Source organism: Peromyscus maniculatus, chromosome 4 (assembly GCF_049852395.1).
Source record: "Peromyscus maniculatus bairdii isolate BWxNUB_F1_BW_parent chromosome 4, HU_Pman_BW_mat_3.1, whole genome shotgun sequence".
Taxonomy (NCBI): Eukaryota; Metazoa; Chordata; class Mammalia; order Rodentia; family Cricetidae; genus Peromyscus; species Peromyscus maniculatus.
The window spans coordinates 128,474,094-128,498,045 of record NC_134855.1 but is presented as its reverse complement, the minus strand read 5'-3'; the positions used below and the strand labels follow the sequence as shown (position 1 = coordinate 128,498,045).

The following is a 23,952-nucleotide window of genomic DNA, read 5'->3' as shown; positions in this document are numbered from 1 at the left end:
CAGAACTTGGAGGAACATACTATGTTCATAGCAGGTTCTGACCTTCTAGTAAGCACAATGAGTTTCTAAGACCTTGGAGCCAGATGCTTGCCTAGGGTTCTGGTAGATCTCCTTCCCTCCCTTTCTCCCATCCCTCCCTCCCTCTCTCCCTCCCTCCCTCCCTCCCTCCCTCCCTCCCTCCCTCCCTCCCTCCCTCCCTCCCTCCTTTCCTTCCTTCCCCACCTCTCTCCCTCTCCCTCACTTCTTCCCCACTCTACCCCCTTTTCTCTTCCTTAGGTGTATAGTACCCACTCATCTCATCCCATACACTGTACCACCAGCCTCTCTGAAATAGCCATCTCTGTGCAGTCCTCCATGTTCTGCTCCACAGAGTAAAGCTGGACTGGGAACATCACTCCTAGTCTTTAAGATTCTCAACAGTTCAAGGATTCTGAATGAATTCCGCCGACTGTTCCCTTGCTGCCTGTAGTCCACGGGTTTCGTGGCGGTGCTAACTCCCCACACAGGCCCCCGTGGCTCTCACCTATCCAACAGGGGGATTTCTAAGTACTCGTGGTCTAACATGTGGCACTGCTGTACACTGACTCTTCGCTTACAAGTGCACTTGAGGTGCAGTGTGAAAACCTGCTACAGACTCTGGGGATGTTTTCCAATTAACACCAGCGACCCACAACGTGAACTTCGTGTCTTGAGCATATGGTTTTTAAATTAGATGGCGGCTGCTTTTCCTCCCTAGGTTTCACATTTCCCTAGTGACTGGTTCATGAGAAACAATGTTATTTTTCCTTTTCTGTGAGAAAAGAGAGAAAGAAAAAAAACCTTTCTTCAGCAATCTTATAGGAAACTCCAGCTTCTAAAGTATCCAGACTCCCTGCTATTCCTTTGGCCTTCACTTGTGAGTGAAAATACAGCTCTCATTAAAGAAAGCCCAGAAAAGATCCACTCAGCATGCATTTCACAATGGGAGGGGGGTGTCTTTCTCCCATCCTTCTGTTCTCGAATGGTATGTTTCTTTCTGAGAAAAGTACTAGCCATGCTGGCTGCAGGGCATGACACTGAGCACAGAGGGTTTGGTATTTATCTGTAAGGTCTGCCTCTGTCTCCAGCACCTGATGATTCTAACAGGCAAAGCTCTTCTCACCATCTCAAAAGTCTAGCTTTTAAAACTGCGGAGGTCCAACCATAGGTCTGTGTCATCTATCACTTCCCAGAGTTCCCTTCAACGCGTGATTCAATGCTGCACCCCAAGCTAAGCAAACTAAGCTGCTTCCGATGCACATTTCTTTGATGCTGCCAGAAGATACTGTGATATAAGCTGTGAAAGGAGAAATGAAGACTATCCACTAAGCTAAATGTAGGCTCAGCTTTGGGTTTAACGATGTATTTCATGGCATGTTGTCAATAGTATTGGCTGGTCTGGCCAGTAATATCAGAATCATAATATAAAGATGTGTTTGTATGAAGATTGCTTAGTTTCTTTTCTAGTTGTGATAAAAATACTCTGACAAAAGTAATACAGGGGAGGAAAGGTTTATTTAGCTCACAGTTCTTGGTTACAGTTCATCATAGCAGGGAATTCACAGAACTGGAGCTTGAGGGAGTTGGTCTTGTCGTCTTTTTTAGCATATGTATACATGTGTAGCCTGTGTGCTTATACACATATTCAAATGTGTATGGGCACATGTAGATGGAGGCCGGAAGTTGACACTGGGTATCTTCCCTCATAGTTGAGACAGGTTTTTTCACTAATCCTGGAGTGTGCTATTTTGGCTAATCTGGCTAGCTATCTCCACCCCCCAAACCCCTTTAACTTTCGGCTTCAATGACTTCTTTCAATTCAAATAACAATCTTCTATTTAAATTTCGTGCTTATTGTCACTGTTTTTTCTTTCTGATCTTTGAGGTGGGAAGACCCACCTATAATCTAGGCCACACCTTCTGTTGGCATCCTATATAAGACATGGAAGAAACAAACTTTTGCTCTTTGCCTGCTTGCTTTCACCTTCCTGGTAAGTCCATTCCATCAACGGCATTAGAGCCTACTTTTTCGGGATTCTGATGTATACTGAAGACCAGCGGAGACATCCAGCCTCATGGACTGAACAACTACTAGATTCTTGGAACTTCCATATATAGGCAGCCATTGTTGGATTAGCTGGAGCACAACCTGTAAGTCATTCTAATAAATCCTGTCTCTCTCTGCCTGCCTGTCTGTCTATCATCTATCTATCTATAATTAGTAATCAACACAATGCACCACACACAACATGCCCACAGGCCAATGAGGCCAATTTGACCTAAGCAATTCTTCAATTAAAGTTCTCATCCCAAGTGACTCTAGTGTGTCAAGTTGACAAAGGAAACTAACCAGCACAATCTGTCCTAGAGTTTTCTGAGTGTTGAGACAAGAAGACTTTAGTCACACTGGGGAAACTTAATATAACTACAATTTCATTTAGAATTAGAATTCTTTTTGTATTTGTTCAAAACCGAGTATGAAAGAGGATCTGTCAGTTATGGGCTTTCCCTTTTCATTGTTATTCAAACTCCATTTGTCACAATTACCATGCTAAAAAGCATGTAGCTAAGAAAGGGCAGATTTCATGACAGTAATGATCATCTTGCAGGGACAGGAGGTTCTGTTCTCTGGTGATGATTCTGTTTATTGGCTCCATAGCTGTAACAGACCTTCAGCCACTCAGGAGATTGACAATGACCCAGTAGTCACAATGGAGGCTGCTGACCAGCACATTGCGTATTCCAATTACAGTTTCTTCTGCTTCCAGCAAATTTGGTTGGTGCCTGTGCTTTGCTTAGTGCTGGTGGTGGGGGTGCATTAAAAGGGAATAGGAATATTGACCCCAATCTCTCTGAGAAGAGGATATACTATAGGGCAAGTCTCCCCTTCCCATCAAACAGCTTTATTACAACATCAGTGCTTCTACTGACACATAGATGATAAAAATATGGAAGATGGTGACAGTGTGCGAGGGGGTTCAGTAAGGAAACTGCTGATGTGACCACTCCATTATGAGGGAAGGATTTATTGAGAATAAGAGAGAAAAGAGTATCCAGAGGCATCTGTAAGAGTTCAGAGTAGAGAGAAAAGAAAGCAGACTGGACATGGCCAGGGCTAGGAAAGTAGGAGAGCAGGAGAGAATAGTAGAGACAGTGAGATAGCAAGAAGGAGAAAACAGAGAGCATAGTGAGAGAGTAAAAGAATGTCACTCAGGGAGAGAGAGAGAGAGAGAGAGAGAGAGAGAGAGAGAGAGAAAGAGACTGAGAGAGAGAGACTGAGACACACACACACACACACACACAGAGAGAGAGAGAGAGAGAGAGAGAGAGAGAGAGAGAGAGAGAGAGAGAGAGAGAGAGAATAGCAAAAGAGGGCTAGTAGCCTGGTTGGTTAGCCAGGTTGGTTATAAAAAGGATGAGTAGCTGGGGGAGGGAAGCCAGTGAGCTGGAAGAAGTTTGGGGTGAAGAAGATAAGAAGGGCTGGGATGCTATTATGGACTTTGTAATGGATAAAAGGTGCTTCTGATACTGAGGAAGCATGGAGACCAGCTTGGGCTTTAATATCCTGGTAGGCTGATAGGCACCACAGGTGTATGTCAATTGGAGAACCATATGTCCCTTCTGATAGATATAAGGAAAATGACTCCTTTTTAGGGGGGCATGCAGAAAACTCATTTCACAAGTTACTGAGGAATGCTGGCTTTTATCTAACTGTCAGAAATCCTTTATAGTCCAGCTTAAGCTCATTTTTGGATATATGGATTTCCTGAGACATAATAGACACAAGGGTGTTGGTTATTATTATTTGAAAAACATGACCAAGTTATACATTGATGAGTTTTTATACCCCTAATTAAAATAATCAGTGTCATACTACTATTCTAATCATATATATATATATATATATATATATATATATATATATGTAAATATACATGCTGTGGGGTGTTCTGTATGCTGTAAAAATGTGTTGCTATGATTGATTAATAAATAAAGTGCTGATTGGCCAGTAGCCAGGCAGAAAGTATAGGTGGGACAATTCTGGAAGAATTCTGGGAAATGGAAGGCTGAGGCAGAGAGATGCTGCCAGCCGCTGTGATGAGAAGCAACATGTTAAGATACTGGTAAGCCACCAGCCACGTGGCAACTTATAGATTAATAGAAATGGGTTAATTTAAGATATAAGAACAGATAACAAGAAGCCTGAGCCATTAGGCCATACAGTTTGTTGTGGTGGTATTGTGTTCCTCAAAATATTGTGTATTCTAATAAATTTATCTGGGGTCAGAGAACAGACAGCCACTAGATACAAAGGCTAGAAAATGGTGGCATTCACACCTTTAATCCTAGCATTCCAGAGATAGAAATCCCTCTGGATCTCTGTGAGTTCAAGGCCACATTGGAAATAGCCAAGCATGGTGACACACGCCTTTAATCCCAGAAAGCCAGCCTTTAATCCCAGGGAGTGGTGGTAGAAAACAGAAAGATATATAAGGCGTGAGGACCAGAAACTAGAAGCATTTGGCTGGTTAAGCATTTGGCTGGTTCAGCATTCAGGCTTCTAGCAGCAGTTTCAGCTGAGAGCCATTGGGATGAGGACACAGAAGCTTCCAGTCTGAGGAAACAGGACCAGCTGAGGAACTGGCAAGGTGAGATAGCTGTGGCTTGTTCTGTCTCTCTGATCTACCAGCATTGACCCCAATAACTCGCCTCAGGTTCAATTTTATTAATAAGAACTTTTAAGATTCATGCTACAGTTTGTAAATAATATAAGTCTCTCCGTGTTTGCTTGGGTCTGAGGGCTGCGGGGGCCGGACAGAAACAGGATAACCTCAGCTACATATACATACATATTTCTCCTCTGTAGGTAAGAGTGGGGTACATGGCTTAATGGGTAAAGTATTTGCCATGCAAGTATGAAACCCTCAATATGAATCCCCAGAATACACATAAGCTGGACATGATAGAACATGCATTTATAATCATAGTGCTCCTACAAGGGGGATGGAAGGTTAAGACAGAAGAAACCCCAGAAGTTTATGGACTAGCTAGCATGGCATATGTAGCAGAAGAAAAAATAAACAAAGCAAAAAAACAAAAACAAAAACAAAAACAAAAACAAAAACAAAAAAACCAAGAAAAACAATTTGAGACCTGTATGAAACAATATGGAAGAGGAAAACACACACACACACACACACACACACACACAAATTTATATGGAAATTGCATTTAGTATAATCTTTAGACTGGTAAATATATTTTCTTAAAGGTAAACTTCACTCCTGGGTGAGCCAAAGTTATTTGCACAGTGCTTTTTCACATAACAAGGTGGAAGTTCAGCTCCAGTACTAGAAAATCACATAGGACCACAATGATATAAAATAGTACCTTGTATATGACACAACACTGATCTCAAAGAAACAGAAGTGTCTAAATACATTTTTTCGTGGGTAGATTGTCCCAAGGGAAAAACATGAATAGCTTAATTTTTAATACCATAAGTAGTGATTTATCACATTATTTAAAGATAATTTAAATTAATTAAAATTCTTAGCCTAACCAAAAGCCATCTGGTCTAGTTTGCTTTCTGTTGCTACAATAAAACACCAACCAAGGAGCTGGAGAGATGGCTCAACAGCTAAGGTCACACTGGCTGTTCTTGCAGAGGACCCAAGTTCAATTCCTAGCACCCACGCGGTGGCTCACAAAGGGAGGTCTGTAACTCCAGTTCAAGGTGATACAATACTTTCTTTCTGTCTTCTAGAGGCATTGTAAGTATGTGGCACACAGATATATATGCAGACAAAACACCTAAAACAAATCTAAAACAAAACAAACAAAAGAACACTAACCAAAACAAACTTGGGGAAGAAAGAAGGATGTATTTTTATCTTGCAGGTTAGAGTCCATCATCAAGGGAAACTAAGGCAGGAACTCAAGAAGAAAGCCCGAGGCAGGAGCTGAAGCAGAAATCACAGAAGACTGCTGCTTACTGGCTCACTCCCTCTGACTTACTCAGCTACTTTTCTTACACATCTCAGAAATACCTGCCTAGGGATGGCACCACCCACAGTGGAATGGGCCCTTCTACATCAATCAGCAATCAAGAAAACGACCCCCGACATGCTCACAGGTCATCTGGTAGAGAAAATTCTTCAACTGAAGTTTCTTCTTCCCAGGTATCTCCAGCTTGTTAGCAGTAAAAACCAACTGGTATGCTACCTGTTCACATGTAAACACCCTCTGTCCACATCTGCCACATCTGATGCATGCTGAGATACCCATATCCAGAATTTCACATAATGTTTCAGCAAGTCTTCATAAGAGTTCTTGGAAGCAAGGTAGGAAGAAGTCAAATCCCATCTCGAGAAACTCAAAAAATAGTCATCAACAGCCAGGTCAGGGCTCCTAAGCTCAACAAAGGCCAACAAAACACCAAAGATGTTGATCCGTGTAAAACAAATTTTGAGTAAGAACAGATGGGATCTTCTGTTCCTGTGGGTTGCCCCTTGCCTGCTCTCATTGTGGTCCCTGAAGCATTTCTTTGAGGACAGGGCTGTCTAAAGAAACTAGCAGCTTTGCTAGTGGGAAGGACTAAACCAATGGAAGCAGAAGTAGAGACCCATGCCTGGTTATGAGACGGGGAGTCTAAGGTTATATAGTCTTGGGCCAAGTGTCAAGGTGAGTCTAGTCAGAAATTTGATAGAGCGTTCCCTGGAAATGAGAGAACCACAGACAGGCTGTGTAAGCTCACCTCTCATCCTGGCCGACCTTGGGGCAAAGTGAGGGGTGAAGCAGAGGGGAACAAGGTGGACAGTGGAATCTTGGAAAAACCGGAAGCTGCTGGAGTACATCCCCGGCAGCACAGGTGCTGTGGGCACATTGAACACGTTGTCTGCTGGAGTTATCTGGACACAGTTCTAACCAGTAATGAGCTAAATCCCAGGAAGTCAGAGAGGGAGAGGGCAGAAGTAGGGAGAAAAAAAACAAAAACAAAAAACTAAACACAACTGCAGTAATCTCATTGGCCAGTTCCACAGAAGAAAAAAAGATTGTACACATTTAGTCCACAAAGTCACTAACAAAGCAAGTAATAAAAATAAATAAAAACAGAAAGGACTAAGGACTAACCCACATTCCAAGTAAACAGCTAGAAAGCATGATCCATATTCAGAGCAAAAAAAGCAGTCTGGAGAACACGTCTGAGTGGGTAGATGTGCACTGGGCAGGACAAGAAGGACCCCAATGCAGCTGTTGAAAATATATGCCTAGAATAAAGGAAGTCATATTTAAAAATTAAAGAGAGCATGATGACACTGATTCAGCATCTTATTAGTAAAGGAAAAGAAATTACTATTGAGTCACTAGGTGGCAAACTAAAAATGTAATCTGAAATAAATTAAAATAAAATAATAAAAATCTTTCTCAAGACAGACTCAACATGGCAGAAGAATCTACATACTTGAGAGACCGATCTAGTATCCAACTTGGACAGAGAAAGAACAACGTTAAAGGAGAGTGGAGAGCATACCAGAATATTTACAACAGCTAACAGCATCCTTAGTTGTGAAATCCTCTTCCTTTCTCACCCAAGATTAAAAAAAAGCAAGTTGTTCATTATAACTATCATTCTTTAAGGTTCATCACTTTTCTTTTTAAAGGTTTCTAGTCAGTGCAATGATGTAAGCAAAAAACAAAAACAAACAAACAAACAAACAACAACAAACAAATCCTCTAAAAACTCCCTACCAAAATCAGCCTGAATTCCCCTCTCCATATGATCACACGATCGATCCCTCATATCTGAAGCCAGGAATTTTCAAAACCACTATCATTTTCTAAATATGTTTTGCTTCTTCTGGGTCAACGAATCTGCATGTTATTGTCCAGTCTTCTTCACATCGTTTGGTTCTCCTCAATTGTCTGTTGAAGGCTCTCTGCTTTCCTAAGCATGTATGACTGCAGAAAATCTCCATGGTAGTTGCAGTCACACAAGCCACAAGTTTCTGAATGGAAGCACAAACACAAAAGTCTCAGAGGGCCCAGGCTGGGGGTTCTCAGAAGCCAAGAAGTGGCCAGTGATAATCCCAGACCTGTCTCTTTGTGATCAGTTTGCAGACACTGCACAATACTGACATAGAATTTGCCATAGTATACCCTTCCTCCAGTACAGAAAGAAAAAAATAAATAAAAAATAAAGCCATCATGGTCATTAGAGACAAGAACCCAGAGTTAGCAGATCTATCTTAGCTCCAAAGGCTCTAGCAAATCCAACCTTGAGATGCTGGAAGGACTTCTAGCACATGTCATTCCTCATCTAGGGAGAGACCTTAGTATTCCCTATGTCCAGTGTTGTGAGCATTATATGTCACAATTTGCAAAGTGCCTGGAATGGAGCCAGTGCTCTGTGAGTTCCCACTGGTCTCTCCCTTTTTACTACAATGAAGAAAGAATAAATGAAGAAAGAAACCTACAAATGAAGGTCCAGACATCATTCGCCAGTTTAGACAGTGTTCTATGTGCTTCTGAGTCTGAACAGATGTGCATTGAAAGAAATCAGTCAGCAGTGATGTGTCTTTTGACACAGGTCATCACTGATGACAGCAGGAGGTCACTGAAGCCCTCCTACTGTGGACTCTAACCACTTCAGCTCACTCCATGGCTTTAACTGCAATTGTATGTTTTGTAGAACTGCTTTATTATGTGCCCCTGTAATCTCGCTGCTTGAGCCTAATTGTATGAAATGAGAAGTGGCTTCCTCTTGTTGGTGCTCCTGGAAGCTTCAGGTTTTAGGTGAGGGCTGGAAATCAGATGAAGCAATGGTCACATACCAATACCAAATTCCTGGTATGTGACCATTGCTTCATCTGATTCCCAGCCCTCACTTAAACCCTGCAGCTTCCTTCTGCCAGAAAGGAGGTCCTGAGGGGTTGGACACTGGGCCAAATTATTTCCACCCAGACTGCCCTGAAGAAACCAGTAAGGTGCCTGGCTAGTGTGAATGTGTAGTGAGCAATCCTTCAAAACCCTGGGAGGTCCCTCAGCTTCATCTCATACCTTGCCAAACCACATCCTGCTCCCCTTGGTAACCAGTAGCAGGAAATAATGCAAACATCTGATGGAGCAATAAATCCTTCCATGAGTCTTCTTGAAACTAATGGTGGGACCCATGCATGACACTTCCAAAAACATAAAGGCAAATGGAAGACTCCACAATTTGTCTCAGAATTGTGGGAAAGGTTGTCTTGCATCTAGGATTGCCTTGTACAAAAGAGGAGCTGATGAGCATCTTGCCAGCCAGCATCCAGGAGCTCCAGCTCTTAACCATCCTGATGAACAGAATTCTAACCTATCACTCCATCACTCCAGCCAACAGGTGGCCAACATTAACAAGCACAGCTGCCAAATCAATCAACCAACAGTTAACTATGGGCAATAGTGAGGTCAGAGGGACCAGCAGACCAGTCACCAGCTAAGCTCAACTCAGTGTTGGCCTCATGAGAAAAGCTTGTTTTAAGTCACCAAGTCTTGAAGTGATTTGTTACACAGCAAATCTAACCAACACATGTCTGGGGTCTTAAACAGCTTTGAGAAATTGAGAGTGGCTATACTATGTCCTGATTTCTTGTCCTCAGAGTCTGTGAGGGATGGGAATGTCTTAGTCTGGGTGAGCTCCTTAGAGTTTAACCAGAAAGTCCGTCTAAATGCCCAAGTGAACAGTTTGAACACCGTGCTGTTCCATTAATGTTATTTAGAAGGCCCTTCATCTGACCAAAGTAGAAATATCAGGTAGTGACTAGGTAGTGAAAGGCCATTCTAAGATATAAACACACAGTAATACCACAACTAAATATTCCAGTTACCTGATCCTTTTTTTTTTTTGTTTGTTTGGTTTTTTTTTGTTTTTTGAGACAGGGTTTCTGGATCTCGCTCTGTAGACCAGGCTGGCCTCGAACTCACAAAGATCCACCTGGCTCTGCCTCCCGAGTGCTGGGATTAAAGGCGTGCGCCACCACCACCGCCTGGCCAGTTACCTGATTCTTAACAGAATTGTTTTTCTCAGTTGCCAAGGCCACTGTGAGGGCAGAGACAAGTACTTGAGTGGTACAGCTCACTTCTCCAGGCCCTTGTGCTACCCATCAAAGCCCTGTACTTATCAGGATAAGTGAGTCTGTCCCCCTTAACATCACCTCCTAATTTTTAACCCAAGAGATTTTTTTCTGGATAGATGTCAAATCTCTGCAGAGTTCTAAAACAAACAAACAAACAAACAAACAAACAAACAACAAGCTGAGGTCATTGTGTGAAAAACTTGCAATAAAGTGGGGCCCAGCTGGTAATGGATTGTCAAAATGTAGATCCAGGCATAACACTAATCAATACAAACTGCATTTAAATATTGGTCATTTAGTTGCAAGTTCAATCAGATACCTACACAAGTGTTAAGGAGGAAAATTCTTAGGCCTTTCTGAAGTCTCAGAAAAGAAGTTGGTTGAGGCCTAAGAAGATACACAATTACCTCTTCAGCTCTCAATGATCTTGACGTATTATGTCAAGTCAATTATTCAAGGAAAGTATATGAATATGTCAAGAGTGAAGAGGAAATAATACATGCATAAGAGGAAAAAGGATAATGGAGATAATCAGAAATTTCTTTCACAGTTTCAATCTAGCCAGTATCCCACACCATAATTACAAGGACATAGTGTACCTTGGAGCTGATTTTCCCAAAACCCTTACCAGAGCTGCACATGCTCTGTGGGCCCCTTACTTTATCACCAGTCAATGACAAATTTCACTTTTGAAGTATGCCCTTCCCATTGCCAAATGTCGTCCTGATTTCCTTGCCATTCCTTATGATAAGATGGCTCTGTGCCTCTAATTTGCTGTATCTCCTCCTTCTGTCCCCCTGCATCTCTCCCACATCTTCTTTTCACTCTATAGCTAGAGCAGCTTCTCAAAAACACATCTTGTCTGTCTTAGGATTAAATATTGCTGTGCTGAAACACCATGAGCAAAGGAACTTGGGGAAGAAAGAGTTTATTTCATTCACAGTTTCATATAACCTTCCATTACCAAAGGTAGTGAGGGCAGCTGAAGCAGTCGGGAAAGTAGGTCCTGCACCTCACCTGGATAGCACAGTAGAGTTATCCCTGATGGCGTGGGTACAGATGAGCTGACCCCACCCCCTCATCATCCATTTGGTAACATGGGTAAGGGAAAGATGCCCCCTACCCCTTGCCACCTGTGGCAGATGGGAGAGCTGTCTCCCAGGGTCATGAGGAGCTGGAGATCAGGTCCTGCCCCTCACTGATTGCAGCACATGGGAGAGCAGGCCCTGCACCTCACCTGGGGATCATACTAGAGCTGGCCCTGTTGGCAGGGGAACAGGTAAACTGGTCCTGTGGACAAGAGAACAGGAGAATGGCACCTGCCCCCTCCCTCATATGCCATGTAGTGACGTGGGTGGGGGAAATATACCCCCTTTCCACCCCTTGCCAACTGCGGCAGTTAGGAAAACCAGCTTCTGGGACATGAGAACAGAAGCGAAGGCTCTTTGTCTTACCAACTGCAGCAATCCAGACAGCAGGTCATACACCTTGCTTGAGCAAAACAGTAGAGCTGGCCCTGGTGGTGTGAGTGCAGGAGAGCCAGACCTGAAGGTGTGAGAGCAGGAAAACTGGCCCTGCTCCTTGTTGCCTGTTGCACTGGGCAAGCTAGATGGGGCAATGCTGGAGAGGTCACCCTGGTGGTGACTATGAAGGAGACTCGCTGGCTGATGAACCCAGCTTCCTCCCAGGCTCACAACCAGGGCTGTTGATTATCCCACCACAACATCCACATTATCTATGAATGGCTGGAGTATGTGAAGGGGCCAGATCTGCAGATCCACAGGACATAGGACAACAACAAGCTATCCAGGAGGAGTCCCAGTGAGGGCCCAGTATCAATAGGGTAGCAGAAGCCAGAGGCTTCAAGCCAAACATTAATCTATTGCAAAGAACAAGTAAAGATGTATGGACTAAGGAGTATACTGTATGACTCACTAGGCCACACTACAGCTTCCACAAGGAGATTTGTGTTTTACTTTGTGTTGTTTGGGGAGGGTAGAAGCAAGGGAATGGGGAGATGAGTGGGATCTGGATGTGTGATGTGAAATCCACAAAGAATCAATAAAAATGTTTGTTTTTTTTTTTTGTTTTGTTTTTTAAGTAGTGAGGGCAGGAACTCGGGCAGAGCTAGAAACTGAAGGCAGGAGCTGATGCAGAGGCCATGGATGGGTGCTGCTTACTGGCTTGTTCCTCATGGCTTGCATAGCCTACCTTCCTATAGAACCCAGGAACACAAGCCCATGACTGGTACTACCCACAATGAGCTGGGCCCTCTCCCATCAATAACTAATTAAGAAAGTGCCTTACAGGCCTGCCTACAGCCTGATCCTATGGTGGCATTTTCTTAATTGAGGTTCCTTCCTCTCAAGTGACTTCAGCTTGTGTCAAGTTGACACAAAACTATCCAGCACATTGTCACAGCCTTCTTGCCTGAAATCTTCCATTTTTCTCTACTACAGCCAATGCCTGCAGCCTACAGGCCTCAGGTCCTCCATGTGGTATCCCATTTGCTCTGTGCTGTTTTGCAGATTAAGCACTAGAAGGTTCTGATTCTCAGCTACTTCATACTTTTTACATTGGAATCTAGATGTTTGGCCCACAGGATGTGGCACAGCAGAGAAGTCAAGAGACATGAAAGATACAGATAGGCTTGGACTCCCCAGCCCTGCTCCTTATCCCTGAAAGCTCTGGCTTGTCAATCTTCCCTTCTGTCTTATAGCTTAGTGTATGACTTTCCTGAATCTGGTCTCCCTTAGATGATTAAGGTTCTGAGTGGTAGGACCCTGCTTCTGCTCAGGCAGGCTTCCTCTATACTCACCAATCTCCAAAGGCCTTAACATTTCTGTTCAGTTCTATTCAGGGTCAGCTGTTTCTGTACTTATCTCCTAGGGCTGGGATTCTCTCATAATAACCCACCAAGCCTCCATATATCTGGTCTCAAAATACAGGAAAGTGCTTCCACTTCTATAATGATCTCTGACAGCCTCCCACTCAAACCAATGTCAGATCTACATCCGCTTCAGGGACTGTTTTCAGAGCCAATGAGACACTCTTTCATCAGAATTTCTGTGTCAAATTCCAACTGCATTTGTGATGCTTGCTTCTCCAATTCATACAAGACTGGCAAACACCGAGACTTTGGCAAACAGCAAGTACTTGCAACAGGCATTAGCACAGAAGCCAAAGCACCAACATCTAGCTTCCCTCAGGCTCTGGCTGGCTGCATGCTCTTATCTTCCCATTAATGTCATAAGATGGTATAGAGGTCTCTGCTTATGGAGGTGGCTATTCAGAGACCTGTTGGTGGCCCTCATAAGCTCCCTTCCTGAACACTGTCCTCAAGCCCCAGGTGAACACCCTCTGTTTGCTGTTCTTCCTGTACTACAGCAGCCCCTCCATGACTCACACATAACATGGCTGGCAATCTCTGTGCCCTATCCCACAGAGTCCTGCTTATATGTCTCTCTGTGTGTGTCATTCAGATGCCCCCCCACTTGTCTTAACTACTAAAGATGTAAGGCATGTTGGGGTTCAGGGACATAATTCAATGGACCAATGCTTTCCCAGGATTTGAGAGGTCCCAGGTTTAATTCCCTTATCTCCTCCTTTTAAATTCTGTTGTTTCTCCTGGAGAGTTGTGAGGTGGAAATGATCTACTAGTAGAAACTTCAGATGTCAAACTAAGGGACCCACTGTGAGAGCAAAACACTTCTCCAATTGTTCCCACACCGTATGTCTCTAGCCTCATGTGTGTCTCTCTCTCCGTCTCATAGGTGGCAGTATCCTCGAATGCCCAGCCATGCAGTGCTGGGGTCTGTTGCCCTGCCTACAGGGCTATCGCCAGGGGTCACCTTTGGCCAGAATCACTGTGCAGCTCCCAGTCATTTTCCATCCTTCACAAATGCTCAGGAGTAAAGTGGCACCGAGAACATTTTCTGTATTTTTGCATGACAGTTTCACTCCCGGGCACTCACAAGTAATCCCCAGACCCCGTTGCCCCCATCCCAGAAGGTCTCCACCAAGGACATCCTCTGACCTCTAGCTCCTGTAACTCCTCTTCTTCTTCCACATCGTAGGACAGGGTGTGGATTTTGATGTCATCAGCTGAGAGGTCGATGAATTTCCCATCGGGGTACTCCAGGCTGTCTTTGGTGGGTGACCGGTCCTCAATGAAGGTAGTCTCACAGCAGTCAGTGGCCACGCCATCCCCCCAAGAGCGGAGTACACCATCTGAGTAGAGGATGATGTTGGGACGGTAGTGGGACTCCATGGACTGCTGCAGTGTGTTTGGGTCCAGCAGTTGCTGCACTGGCTCACTTCTGCCTCCTTCCAGGCTGCCTGGTGTTGCACTGGCCACCAGCCTGTGGCTCTGGTACTGAGGTGCTGGGTAAACGGACACCAGGCCATCCCTGCTCTCAGCCATGAAGTTTCTGGTGTTAATTAAGCCATTCCTTTTGCCAGCATCACTGATCTTACTGTGCACCAGAACACTCTTCTGCTCAATGATGCCATCCATGGTAGACTCCCTCCCTGCTGGGCGTCAGGCTAGTAGGCTGTATTCACTGGTCACACGAGCCCCATAGGACCCATTTCCCTGAAGGAGCAGGAAACAGAGAAAGTAAAAATTATGCAAAGTTCATCACACAGACCCACATTGCGTCAGAGTTTATTAGTCATTTGACATGCATAGTAGCTACAGAGTCAAATAAATACAGTCCATCCTGTTCTGTTAATTTCAAAAAGACCCCATTAGTGCGCCATCCAGATTAAGCCAGAAATTGATTACCTATGAAGACATCTCTATGAAGTCTTTGCTTCCAAATGGGGGAAGCTGCAGGAACTGGATCTATTGCAGCCCTACAGAAGCCCCTGCCTGCCAACAGACGTCTTGAAACTCTGAGAAACTCAATCACATTAGCATCCCAATGGTCTACAGAGAAATAGAATTGTGTGTCTGTAGTGTAGACTGACTATTCCAAGTATGCAACCATTCATTCAAGCAGGAAAACACACCAAGGGAAGACAGTTTAAAACCATACCCTGCACAGACAAAAACTTAGTGGCAGGAAGACCATGCCACTAGATGGTATGTGGGCACAGTTCCACACTGAGGACATACATTATGTACATACCAGTGCATTCTTGTGTACCTAGTAGGATGAGCACTGCACTCATAAATAAACACTGACTCCAAAAGATGCAGAAAGAAAGAGAAAGAGGAGGGAGGGAGAGGAAGGAAGAACGAAGAAGACCAGAGCTTAAAGTTCTAGGAAATGTAACAAGTGCATTTCCTCAGATTGCATGTTAATAGCCATTATATATAATAACATCTCGTGTGACTGAGGAGACAGCGCAATTAGAAAAGTGATTGCCATGCAAGCGTGAGGACCTAAGTTGGATCACAAGAACCCACATAAAAGAAAAGTGCTCAATCCTCTAATCCCAGCACTGCGGAGCAGAGACAGGAGGATCCCTGGAGCTGGCTGGCCAGCCAGTCTTGCTGAATCAGCAAGCTCCAGGTTCAGTGAGAGACCCTGTCTCAAACACCCTAAGGTGGACAATGCTTGAGGAAGACATGCGAGAGCAAGCTCTGACCTTGAAGCACATGCACACACATATGCAGACATGCACAAGAATATGGATACCCACACAAAATTTCATCTCGAGCTCCTCTAGCACTACATTTTCTATAACGCTTAAGTATTTTCTAATTATAGACTTTTGATTGTATGTGGTGGTAAATACAGTATTCTAAAATTGCACTCTGATGAAAGGAAGAGTGGTGGAGAGGACCTTTGTGACTAATTGAGAATTCTGAGATCAGGTTCAAATAGCGAGGTCAAACTATAGCATAAGCCCCGAGAAATAATTAGAATTATTAATGTGAAACCACGTACGGTTTAGAGAGGGGTCACAATGCACCATCACCTCTGCTTATGTGGGTTTGACATGTCTATCTTCGGAGATGTTATTCCTATTTGGGAACTAAAATCTTGACTTAAATTGCTTGAAGAGAGATTCTGTAGGGGTGACTGTAACATACCAAGGGTAACCTGTTTGAGGACCACCTCTATGCTTCATGTTCTCCAGGCATTCACAATGTGCTTCTGAGGTGTTTCTGGTCCCATCTTTCTCTTTCTACAGAGTAGGACCTGGCCTGCCCTGCTGACTGAGTCCCTTGTATCACGTGTGGTCTGGTGGGTGTATTAGCAAGCCTAGAGAAATCTTGAAGACCCAGCTTCTCAGCCTGAGTTCCATCTACCCAGACCTTGTAAATATCTTTCTAGCAAACACTGATTACACTTGTTCAAATTCAGCCTTTCAGCTTCATCCATTGAACTGTATGCTTTCGGACAACCAGAAGGAACATTTCCATTGGCTGGTGAGTGGCGGTCGCTACTTCTTGACTTTTTCCCTTATGATTCCCATTGCATTCTTCTGTGCCAATTTGACAGCTGCTGAGGTCAGCATCCTTCTTCTACCCAGACAGGAAGTTACGACCAAGGAATCAGTGGCGTATTTTCCCTTTCTTGCACAAGGTATGGAGCCGGCACATATGAAGTCAGAGACTGTGTATTGAAGTCAACTGTCTTCAGAATTATGCAATTAGAATAAGCCCTGGTGTTGTCTCCCTGAGTTGGCCATGAACTAGAGGTGGGTTCAATATTAAGGTGCTTTGAGGCATTTCTTTCATCATCCCTTTAGTTTGTTGCTCAAAGTGTTGTTGACACACAGACGACTCAGTGATTCCTGGAAGTTGGTTAGAAATGTAAAAAAGCTGAGGTATAGCTCAGGTAGACAGAGCACACTTAGAACACATTGGGTCCTGAGACTATCCCCTGCTCCACACATATGCACACAGGACACATGCAGAACAGAAACTGCAGCAGAATATAATATACCTTTTGAACCACAACCTACATTCTTATATGATTTCTGCATCTCAGTCTGCACATGAAGGCTTAAGGCTAGGTGAGCTATGTAAGTATGGGTAGGGGGCTTGCACTATTCTTTTTTGTTTTTGTTTTTTTGAGACAGGGTTTCTCTGTGTAGTTTTGGTGCCTGTCCTGGATCTTGCTCTGTAGACCAGGCTGTCCTCGAACTCACAGAGATCTGCCTGGCTCTGCCTCCGAGTGCTGGGATTAAGGGCGTGTGCCACCACCGCCTGGCAGCTTGCACTAATCTGTAGCAATGTCATCATGTGACAAGTTGCTTGGTTTTATAGTTGATTATTTACCCTCTTTTTTTTGAGATTATACCATAATTACAGTATTTTCTCCTTACATTTCTTCCCTTCAAGCCCCCCCCATACCACTCCCCACTCTCCTTAAAATTCATGGCCTCTTTTTTCATTGGTTATTATGACATGCATAATATAAATATATTGTATTTATATACATATTTATATCATATAAATAATGTAAATATAACCTATTCTGGCCATATAATGCTATATGTATGGATGCTTTCAGGGATGATTGTTTGGTACTAGAAAACCAATTGGTGTGCTCTTCCCTGGAAAAAACCACCTCTTCTGCTCCCAGAAGACATGTAAATAAGAGTGAGACTAGCTAGAAAGAAAAAAGTCTAATAAATGAGGGAGGGAGGGAAGCAAGAGAGAGCCTGAATCTGAACAAAACACAAGATATACAAGTATGAAATGATCAAATATGCATTGAACACATGCATGAATGTTTTAAAAATAAAAAGAAGAAAAACCTGAAATCTGAAACACTTCAGGTCCAATGCATTTTTGAAAGACTTATTATTTAATTATGTGTATGTATATATGCATATGAATGAGAATTCAGGTGTCCCCAGAGGCCAGAAGAGGAGGCTGGATCACCTAGTGCTGGAGTTGCAGGAAGATGTAAACAGGCTGACTTGGGTGTTGAGAACTGAACTTGGATCTTCTGTAAGAACAGTAAAAAAATCTCTGAGCCATCTCTCCAGCCCCAAGATGTAGTCTACTAATAGTTATTATTAATAGCTAAGATTCCTGGGACTGCTTTTAAAATAATCTAGATAGAAGAAGTGAGTTCCGACACTAGTGATGAATTGGGAATTTATGAAATTGGTCAATGAGATAGGTTTGCTGCTACATAATTCTCTCTAGTTCCATGTATGTCTGCAGTTTTCTATCATAAAGAAGATCTTTACCACTCAGTGAAGCTGTGTGTGAAGGGACACTGCAGGCAGAGGGAGCAGCATTAAGCCAAAGCCAGCAGGTAAGGGGAGTGCTGGTAGGTAAGCAGAGAGAGGACCGAGACACGAAGGAGGGAGGGTGGGGTCTTCTATGAGGCCTTTACTTGTTTCTCTGTGCTGGGTATCTAAGCTTGAATCTGATACATCCTAGAGAATTTATTACTAAACTTGCCTCCCTACCTCTACTTGGAGGCTCTTGAGTCCCTGTGTAAAGAGACAACCAATGAATTGCAAAGGCTTTTGGGTGAGATGCACTCATCACACAGGGCATTCAAGTCTGTGGGTCTGTGAGCAGTGTGAGGAATGAGTACCAGGAAAAGTATACCAATACAGATCTGGTACTCCACAATAATACCACCTTTACTACTCAGCTGACTTCAGAAGCACAGAATATCCTACGAGATTTTATATGACCCAAGAGAGCCACAGCAATGTTTCTTCGTGCTCTGTGTCCCACCTATGTGAAAAGAAGTCATGATGAGGCAAGCCAAAGAGTCTCCTCCAGCGTGATTAATGCCAGAAGAGCAGCGCCTCAGTTGCCCTTATTCCCTAGGGAACAAAACTACCTGCTGACAAGACTCAGTTTAGCTTCTTCAGTCCTCTGTCATGGACAGGCTCCTGGTGTGGGAGGCAGGCATGGTGCACTGGTTCAGAGTTACAGGCTCAGTTCAGAAAAGACAAACTCAAAGCATAGCTAGTCCAACCCAGTCAGTTTCTACTAAGCTTAGTAAGGCAACTGTTTACTTGAGACTGCTTCTGAAGAATCGTTGGAAACCTGTTATGAATTTCCTGCCCTAGAAACCCACCAAAATAAAAGGCAACAAAGGGCAACTGAACACACCTGAGTGGACAGAGGCAGAGTTCTTGCCCCCCTCCATTTCCCCTTTGCTTCTTTTCTTTGTGGCATATTTGGTTATTTATTCTAGATGCTTCTACTGCTGTTAGTCTAGACTTAGACTCTCTCTCCACATAGATCTCCTTCTGTCTTTAATTTCAAATGTCATTTCCTGTGCTTCATCCCTTGGATGTCATTCAGGGACAAGGACCTGTTCTTGGTCCTGGTGACGCCACATAGACTCAGCTCACTCTGCCCAGCTGGTCAGATTTTTTTTTTTTAACAAATCAGAAATATGGTAATCAGATGCTCCTGTTCCTGTCCTGTACAGGACAGGTCTCTCTCTCTCTCCCTTCCTCTTCTCTCCTTCCATCCCTCTCTGTGTGTCTATCTCCTTTTCTCCATCTCTCTGTGTGTGTCTCTCTCCCTCTGTCTCTGCCTCTCTGCCTCTGTCTCTCTCTCTGTGTTGGGAGAGTTACTTTTAATTCATCAAAATATAATTAACAGAAGAGATGTTTATAAAAGAACTCTAGATTTATTCATGTTGGCAAATTTAAAAAATACATGAACAATGACATTTGGGGTCACTGGCAATCAAGCCAACCGTCTCTTTCCTGAGGGCTGTGGGTGTAAGGTCCCCCCTGGCATAGGGTCTTCTGAGAGACTCTCTTGAATGATGACTGCATTTCTAGGCCCCAAATTAAACTTTACCTCCCTCCAACTCTATCTCATGGGCTGAGATTCAGAATGCCCATTGCTCATTCTTCCTGGAGCAAGAATATGTTTCAAACTGGCCTTTTGAGTATGAGAGATTCTTTTGGGGGAATCTACCACCCTGCCTTCATCTGCCATCCAGTAATTCCCATGCCATTTCTTTCTGCCCAGTAATTGCCATGTGATCCACCTCAAACATCACTTTCTCTCAAAGGAGAGCCAAGCATCAAGGGTTTCACAATGTCCCACTCAAGCTATTACAATGTGCCTTCCATGTTCCTAGACACAGCTCCCTAGTCAGACCCACCCTTTCAGCCACCTTCACACTTCCAATGACCAGCCCTACATCCTTCACCTTGCTCCACAAGTGCTTGAAGAGTAATAAGCAGTCTTTGGTCAATGATAGTCAACAATGGATCTCACAGTAAGTGTGTCAAGAACTTTCCTCATGAAAATGGAGCATTCCTCTTATTCAGTGAAGAAAAACCTCTTGCTCAATAAGTGGTCCATAGAGCTGTGCAATAGATCACCTATCTCAGACTATACTGTGAAATCTAGTGGCCTCTCTTGATTCATAAATAAAACTTTCATTTCCAAAGAAGCTATTTAGCCAGAGGTTCTGCATTTCTTAGCAGGAAGCATATTACTATACAATCTCCTAGAACAAGCAATCTTCTAGAATTTGCCTTTGGCAACAAAAGCTGCCATTTGATTTTCATCAACAAGGTGTTGGCACAGATACCATCAGAGAACATCAAGCCACTATGAACTTGATTAGGAAAGGAGGTGATCTATTCATCTTAGTCTGGTTTGTGTTGTTACAGTAAAACACTTGAGGTTGGATAGCTTGTAAAAAGAGGTTTGTGTGGCTCATGACTCTGGTGTCTAAAGGGTCTAAATATCATGATGTCAGCCTCTTGATGAAAGCAAAAAGGCATGGAAGGGTCAAGTGCACAGGGTGGTTTGGCTTTACAATACGCTTTTGAAAGAACTGATCCAGTCTTGATCCATTCCCAAGAGATAGCATTGACCTGTTTATATGGGCAGAACCCCTGTGACCTAATTACCTTCCTCTAGGCCTGGCCTATTAGTGGTACTTCAGTATCTCTAATAAAAGGATCTTTGCAAGGACTTTCATGCATGAACCTTTGGGAAATGAACCACATTCAAACACAGCATCATCAAATCTCTAGTTTATTTAAGGCTGATGATATCTAAAGACCATAGATTGTGCTGATTTTAGAAGCTTTCTAAAGCTGAACGGTGGCCATCAACCTACAAATGGGAATCATCTCTTAAGTAAGGCAAGTCAAAGACAGTCTTTGTGGACAATGGGCTTCAGAGGGACCCAGCCAGCTTCTCATAGCGCAGCTAGACTCAATTACCAATGCAAGTTCACCAGTAAAAGGGTAAAAATGGAGACTCCAGGTTATCCCTCAGAAACAGGTGAAGGAAGGAAGTGACCATGCATCAAATCGTCAGCATGTGGCAAGGACAGAGCAGACACAATCATGCATCCACTTGACAAGCATCTAGTGGCACCAACTGAGAAAGTGCAGGATGAGGGATCATGGACACCTTGGCTGGGATGCTGCTGCTCACAGCATAGGAGAAAGACAGGTTTGCCCAAGTGCTGGGGTATGATGAGAGCTAGGGACAAGGTGAAATGTGCCTGGTAGGAAGAAGCATGTGGGCAGTGACCTAGTTTTCGGATAAAGATCTTGCATTTAAGGAAAGGCCTGAAGGGTTGGGTGGAGTTAGTTTGGTCACAAAGAGAAGGGCATGATCCATGCCATATGCTTAGGGCCCTAAGGCAGGGAACAGACAGAAAAAAGGCCAGGACAGCTGGATCACACACCGGCCAGGAGGAGGAAAAGGAGGGGTGGAGATGAGGGCAGGAGCATCATCCTGTTATCTTCAGGCCTTGCACCCCAGGCCCAGATCTTTCTCAGTGTGTAGTAAAGGAAGGGGGGGGGGTGTTGAAGACTCTTGCTTCTGATTAGACCCTTAGACAGGGAAAGTTGACTCCATGATGGTGAGTTCACACATACTGGATGAGCTGACCTATTTGGAGCCTCTCCATACCCAAGCCTCCACTGTTTAAGAGCTGATGGCACCAACCAGGCCAAGCCAGCAGTGCTTCATGGTGTCTCCTGCAGTTTCATCTAGCCAATGGATAAATGGCCCAGCACCAGTATCCCTGGAGTATGGTAATGCTCCCACTGGCCTTCCAGGGGCCTGAGCCTCAGCTCCCTGGAGATCATTTACTGGATGACTCAGAGTTTCTCTTTACCTTGCTTCCCTAACCCTTCTAAATTCTTGTCTCGGGGTGCAGAAGTTTAAATAGTTTTCGCCTCTTCTGGAACCTATATTATTTGTCCCCAATGTGAGACATTATAGGGTGGAATAGGGGGAGTATTATCGGGGACTATGGGGGTCCAGCCCCTCGATAGTCCCCTCCCAGGGTCCGGGAAGAATCTACAACCAGCTGATAATTAATCTTTGATGAAAAGAAATGAATCTATGTACATGAAACTCCTTAATCCATATACTTTATTATTCTGTGACAGTTACAAGCTTATATTCTGCTCTCACATTTAGGTCATCTTTAGCCTGATTTCTCTCTACACTTGTCTACGATCCCCTCTATGTTCTTTCTTAATTCCTTCATCTAGTTCTGTCCCTTCTAGGTTCTCATCTATCTAGTTCTTTCCCCTATCAGCTCCTCTCCCGTCTCCTTCTCTCTCATCTGGCTCTTACTCATCTTCTATCTCATTCCTCTAGTCCTCTCTTTTAGCCCTTCAATCTAGTTCTTCCCCATCTCAGTTCATTCCTCTCAGGTTCTTACCCGTCTAGTTCTTCCATTCTCTTCTCTCCTCTCTGTCCTCCCGTGCCCTGGGAGTTCTGGTATTTATACACTTACAAGCAGTATTCCCTTAGCAGTGCAAAGCCAGGTTTCCAGGATCAAATGGAGGAGTGATAAGAATCACACAGGGAGGCAATAACCATTAATTATCACTTGCAACCCCAAAGGGAAGTGACCAATGGGGAAATGAATTAACTAAAGGCTAAATTCAGGTAATATCTAAGAAGAGGGCTCTTACGTGCACAACTATAATCTTAAATGTGTTTGGTAAAAGATGTTAAAAATCTATAAGTTGCTAGGTCAATGGGAGAAAATAAAACTGTCTTCTTTTTTCCTGTGGCTCCTATCTGTCCAAGCTGTCTGCCGTTTTTCTACAGGGTGGAGGAAAGTGTGCTCCAGTCTCTAGGCAACCTGTGTACAGCTAGATGCCTCTGGTGATAGTTAAAGGGAGATCTGGAACTGGAGGTAAGGTTTGGGAAAGGAGGAAGTAAGGCTTAATTGGCACATCCGCCAGGCCTTCTCAAACAGGTAGCCTGGATGTTTAAGTCTATTCTTAGAAAGTATGGAGGTATCTCTGATAAGGCACTTTCCTCCATCTGAGGATGAACCTGGCCGGATGCTGCCAATGATGATAATTACAGGGAGGCTTGAACTGGGGTTCTGGCTGAGCATAGCTGTTAGCACAGAAGGTTATCTAAATATTCCTAGAAGTGGTTAAGTAAGTAGTTAGAGGTCTATAAAGTTAGTAAGGCTGTAAGAAAGGAGGGGTCTGAGCTAAATTGTGTAAAGCTATTACTTAATGTCTACCTGACCTAGGCGGTGTCCCCTTGTGGAATTTACCTTAAGTCAGGAGACTTGCCTGTGGGTTGTTATCACTGTTAATCCTCGGAAATTGGGTGACCACCTGGGTGATGTCTTCCTTAGTCCTTGAAAGTGGCTAGGGGAGATATCTGATTCCAGAGAAAGCCTTTCCTGAGGCTGTTCTCCAAATGCTTGGAATGTGTATGTCTAGAGAGTGATCAGTCCACATTGTTAGCCCTTCTTAGGGAAAAATCAATTGGGAAAACTATGAAGGCACACATGATTTTCATAACAGAATACAGCTGATATATAACAAGCCAAGTAACACCAAAAACTCCTTGGGATTTGGCTTCCTCTGGAGGAATTCCCTGATTCCTCCAGGTAGTGACTTTGCCATA

General features: G+C 43.8%; 1 protein-coding gene across 3 annotated transcripts in view; it reads right to left on the bottom strand.

Annotated features, from left to right (window-relative positions):
* The window catches only part of Syndig1 (synapse differentiation inducing 1), a 160,092-nt gene that overhangs the window by 84,031 nt on the left and 52,109 nt on the right, over window positions 1-23,952 (bottom strand). For all 3 annotated transcript variants that reach the window (XM_006985533.4, XM_016003979.3, XM_016003982.3), the window contains exon 2: window positions 14,170-14,727. In XM_006985533.4, the coding sequence (XP_006985595.1) occupies window positions 14,170-14,649 (480 nt within the window). In that variant the 5' untranslated portion in view covers window positions 14,650-14,727. The remainder of the gene's footprint in view (window positions 1-14,169; window positions 14,728-23,952) is intronic.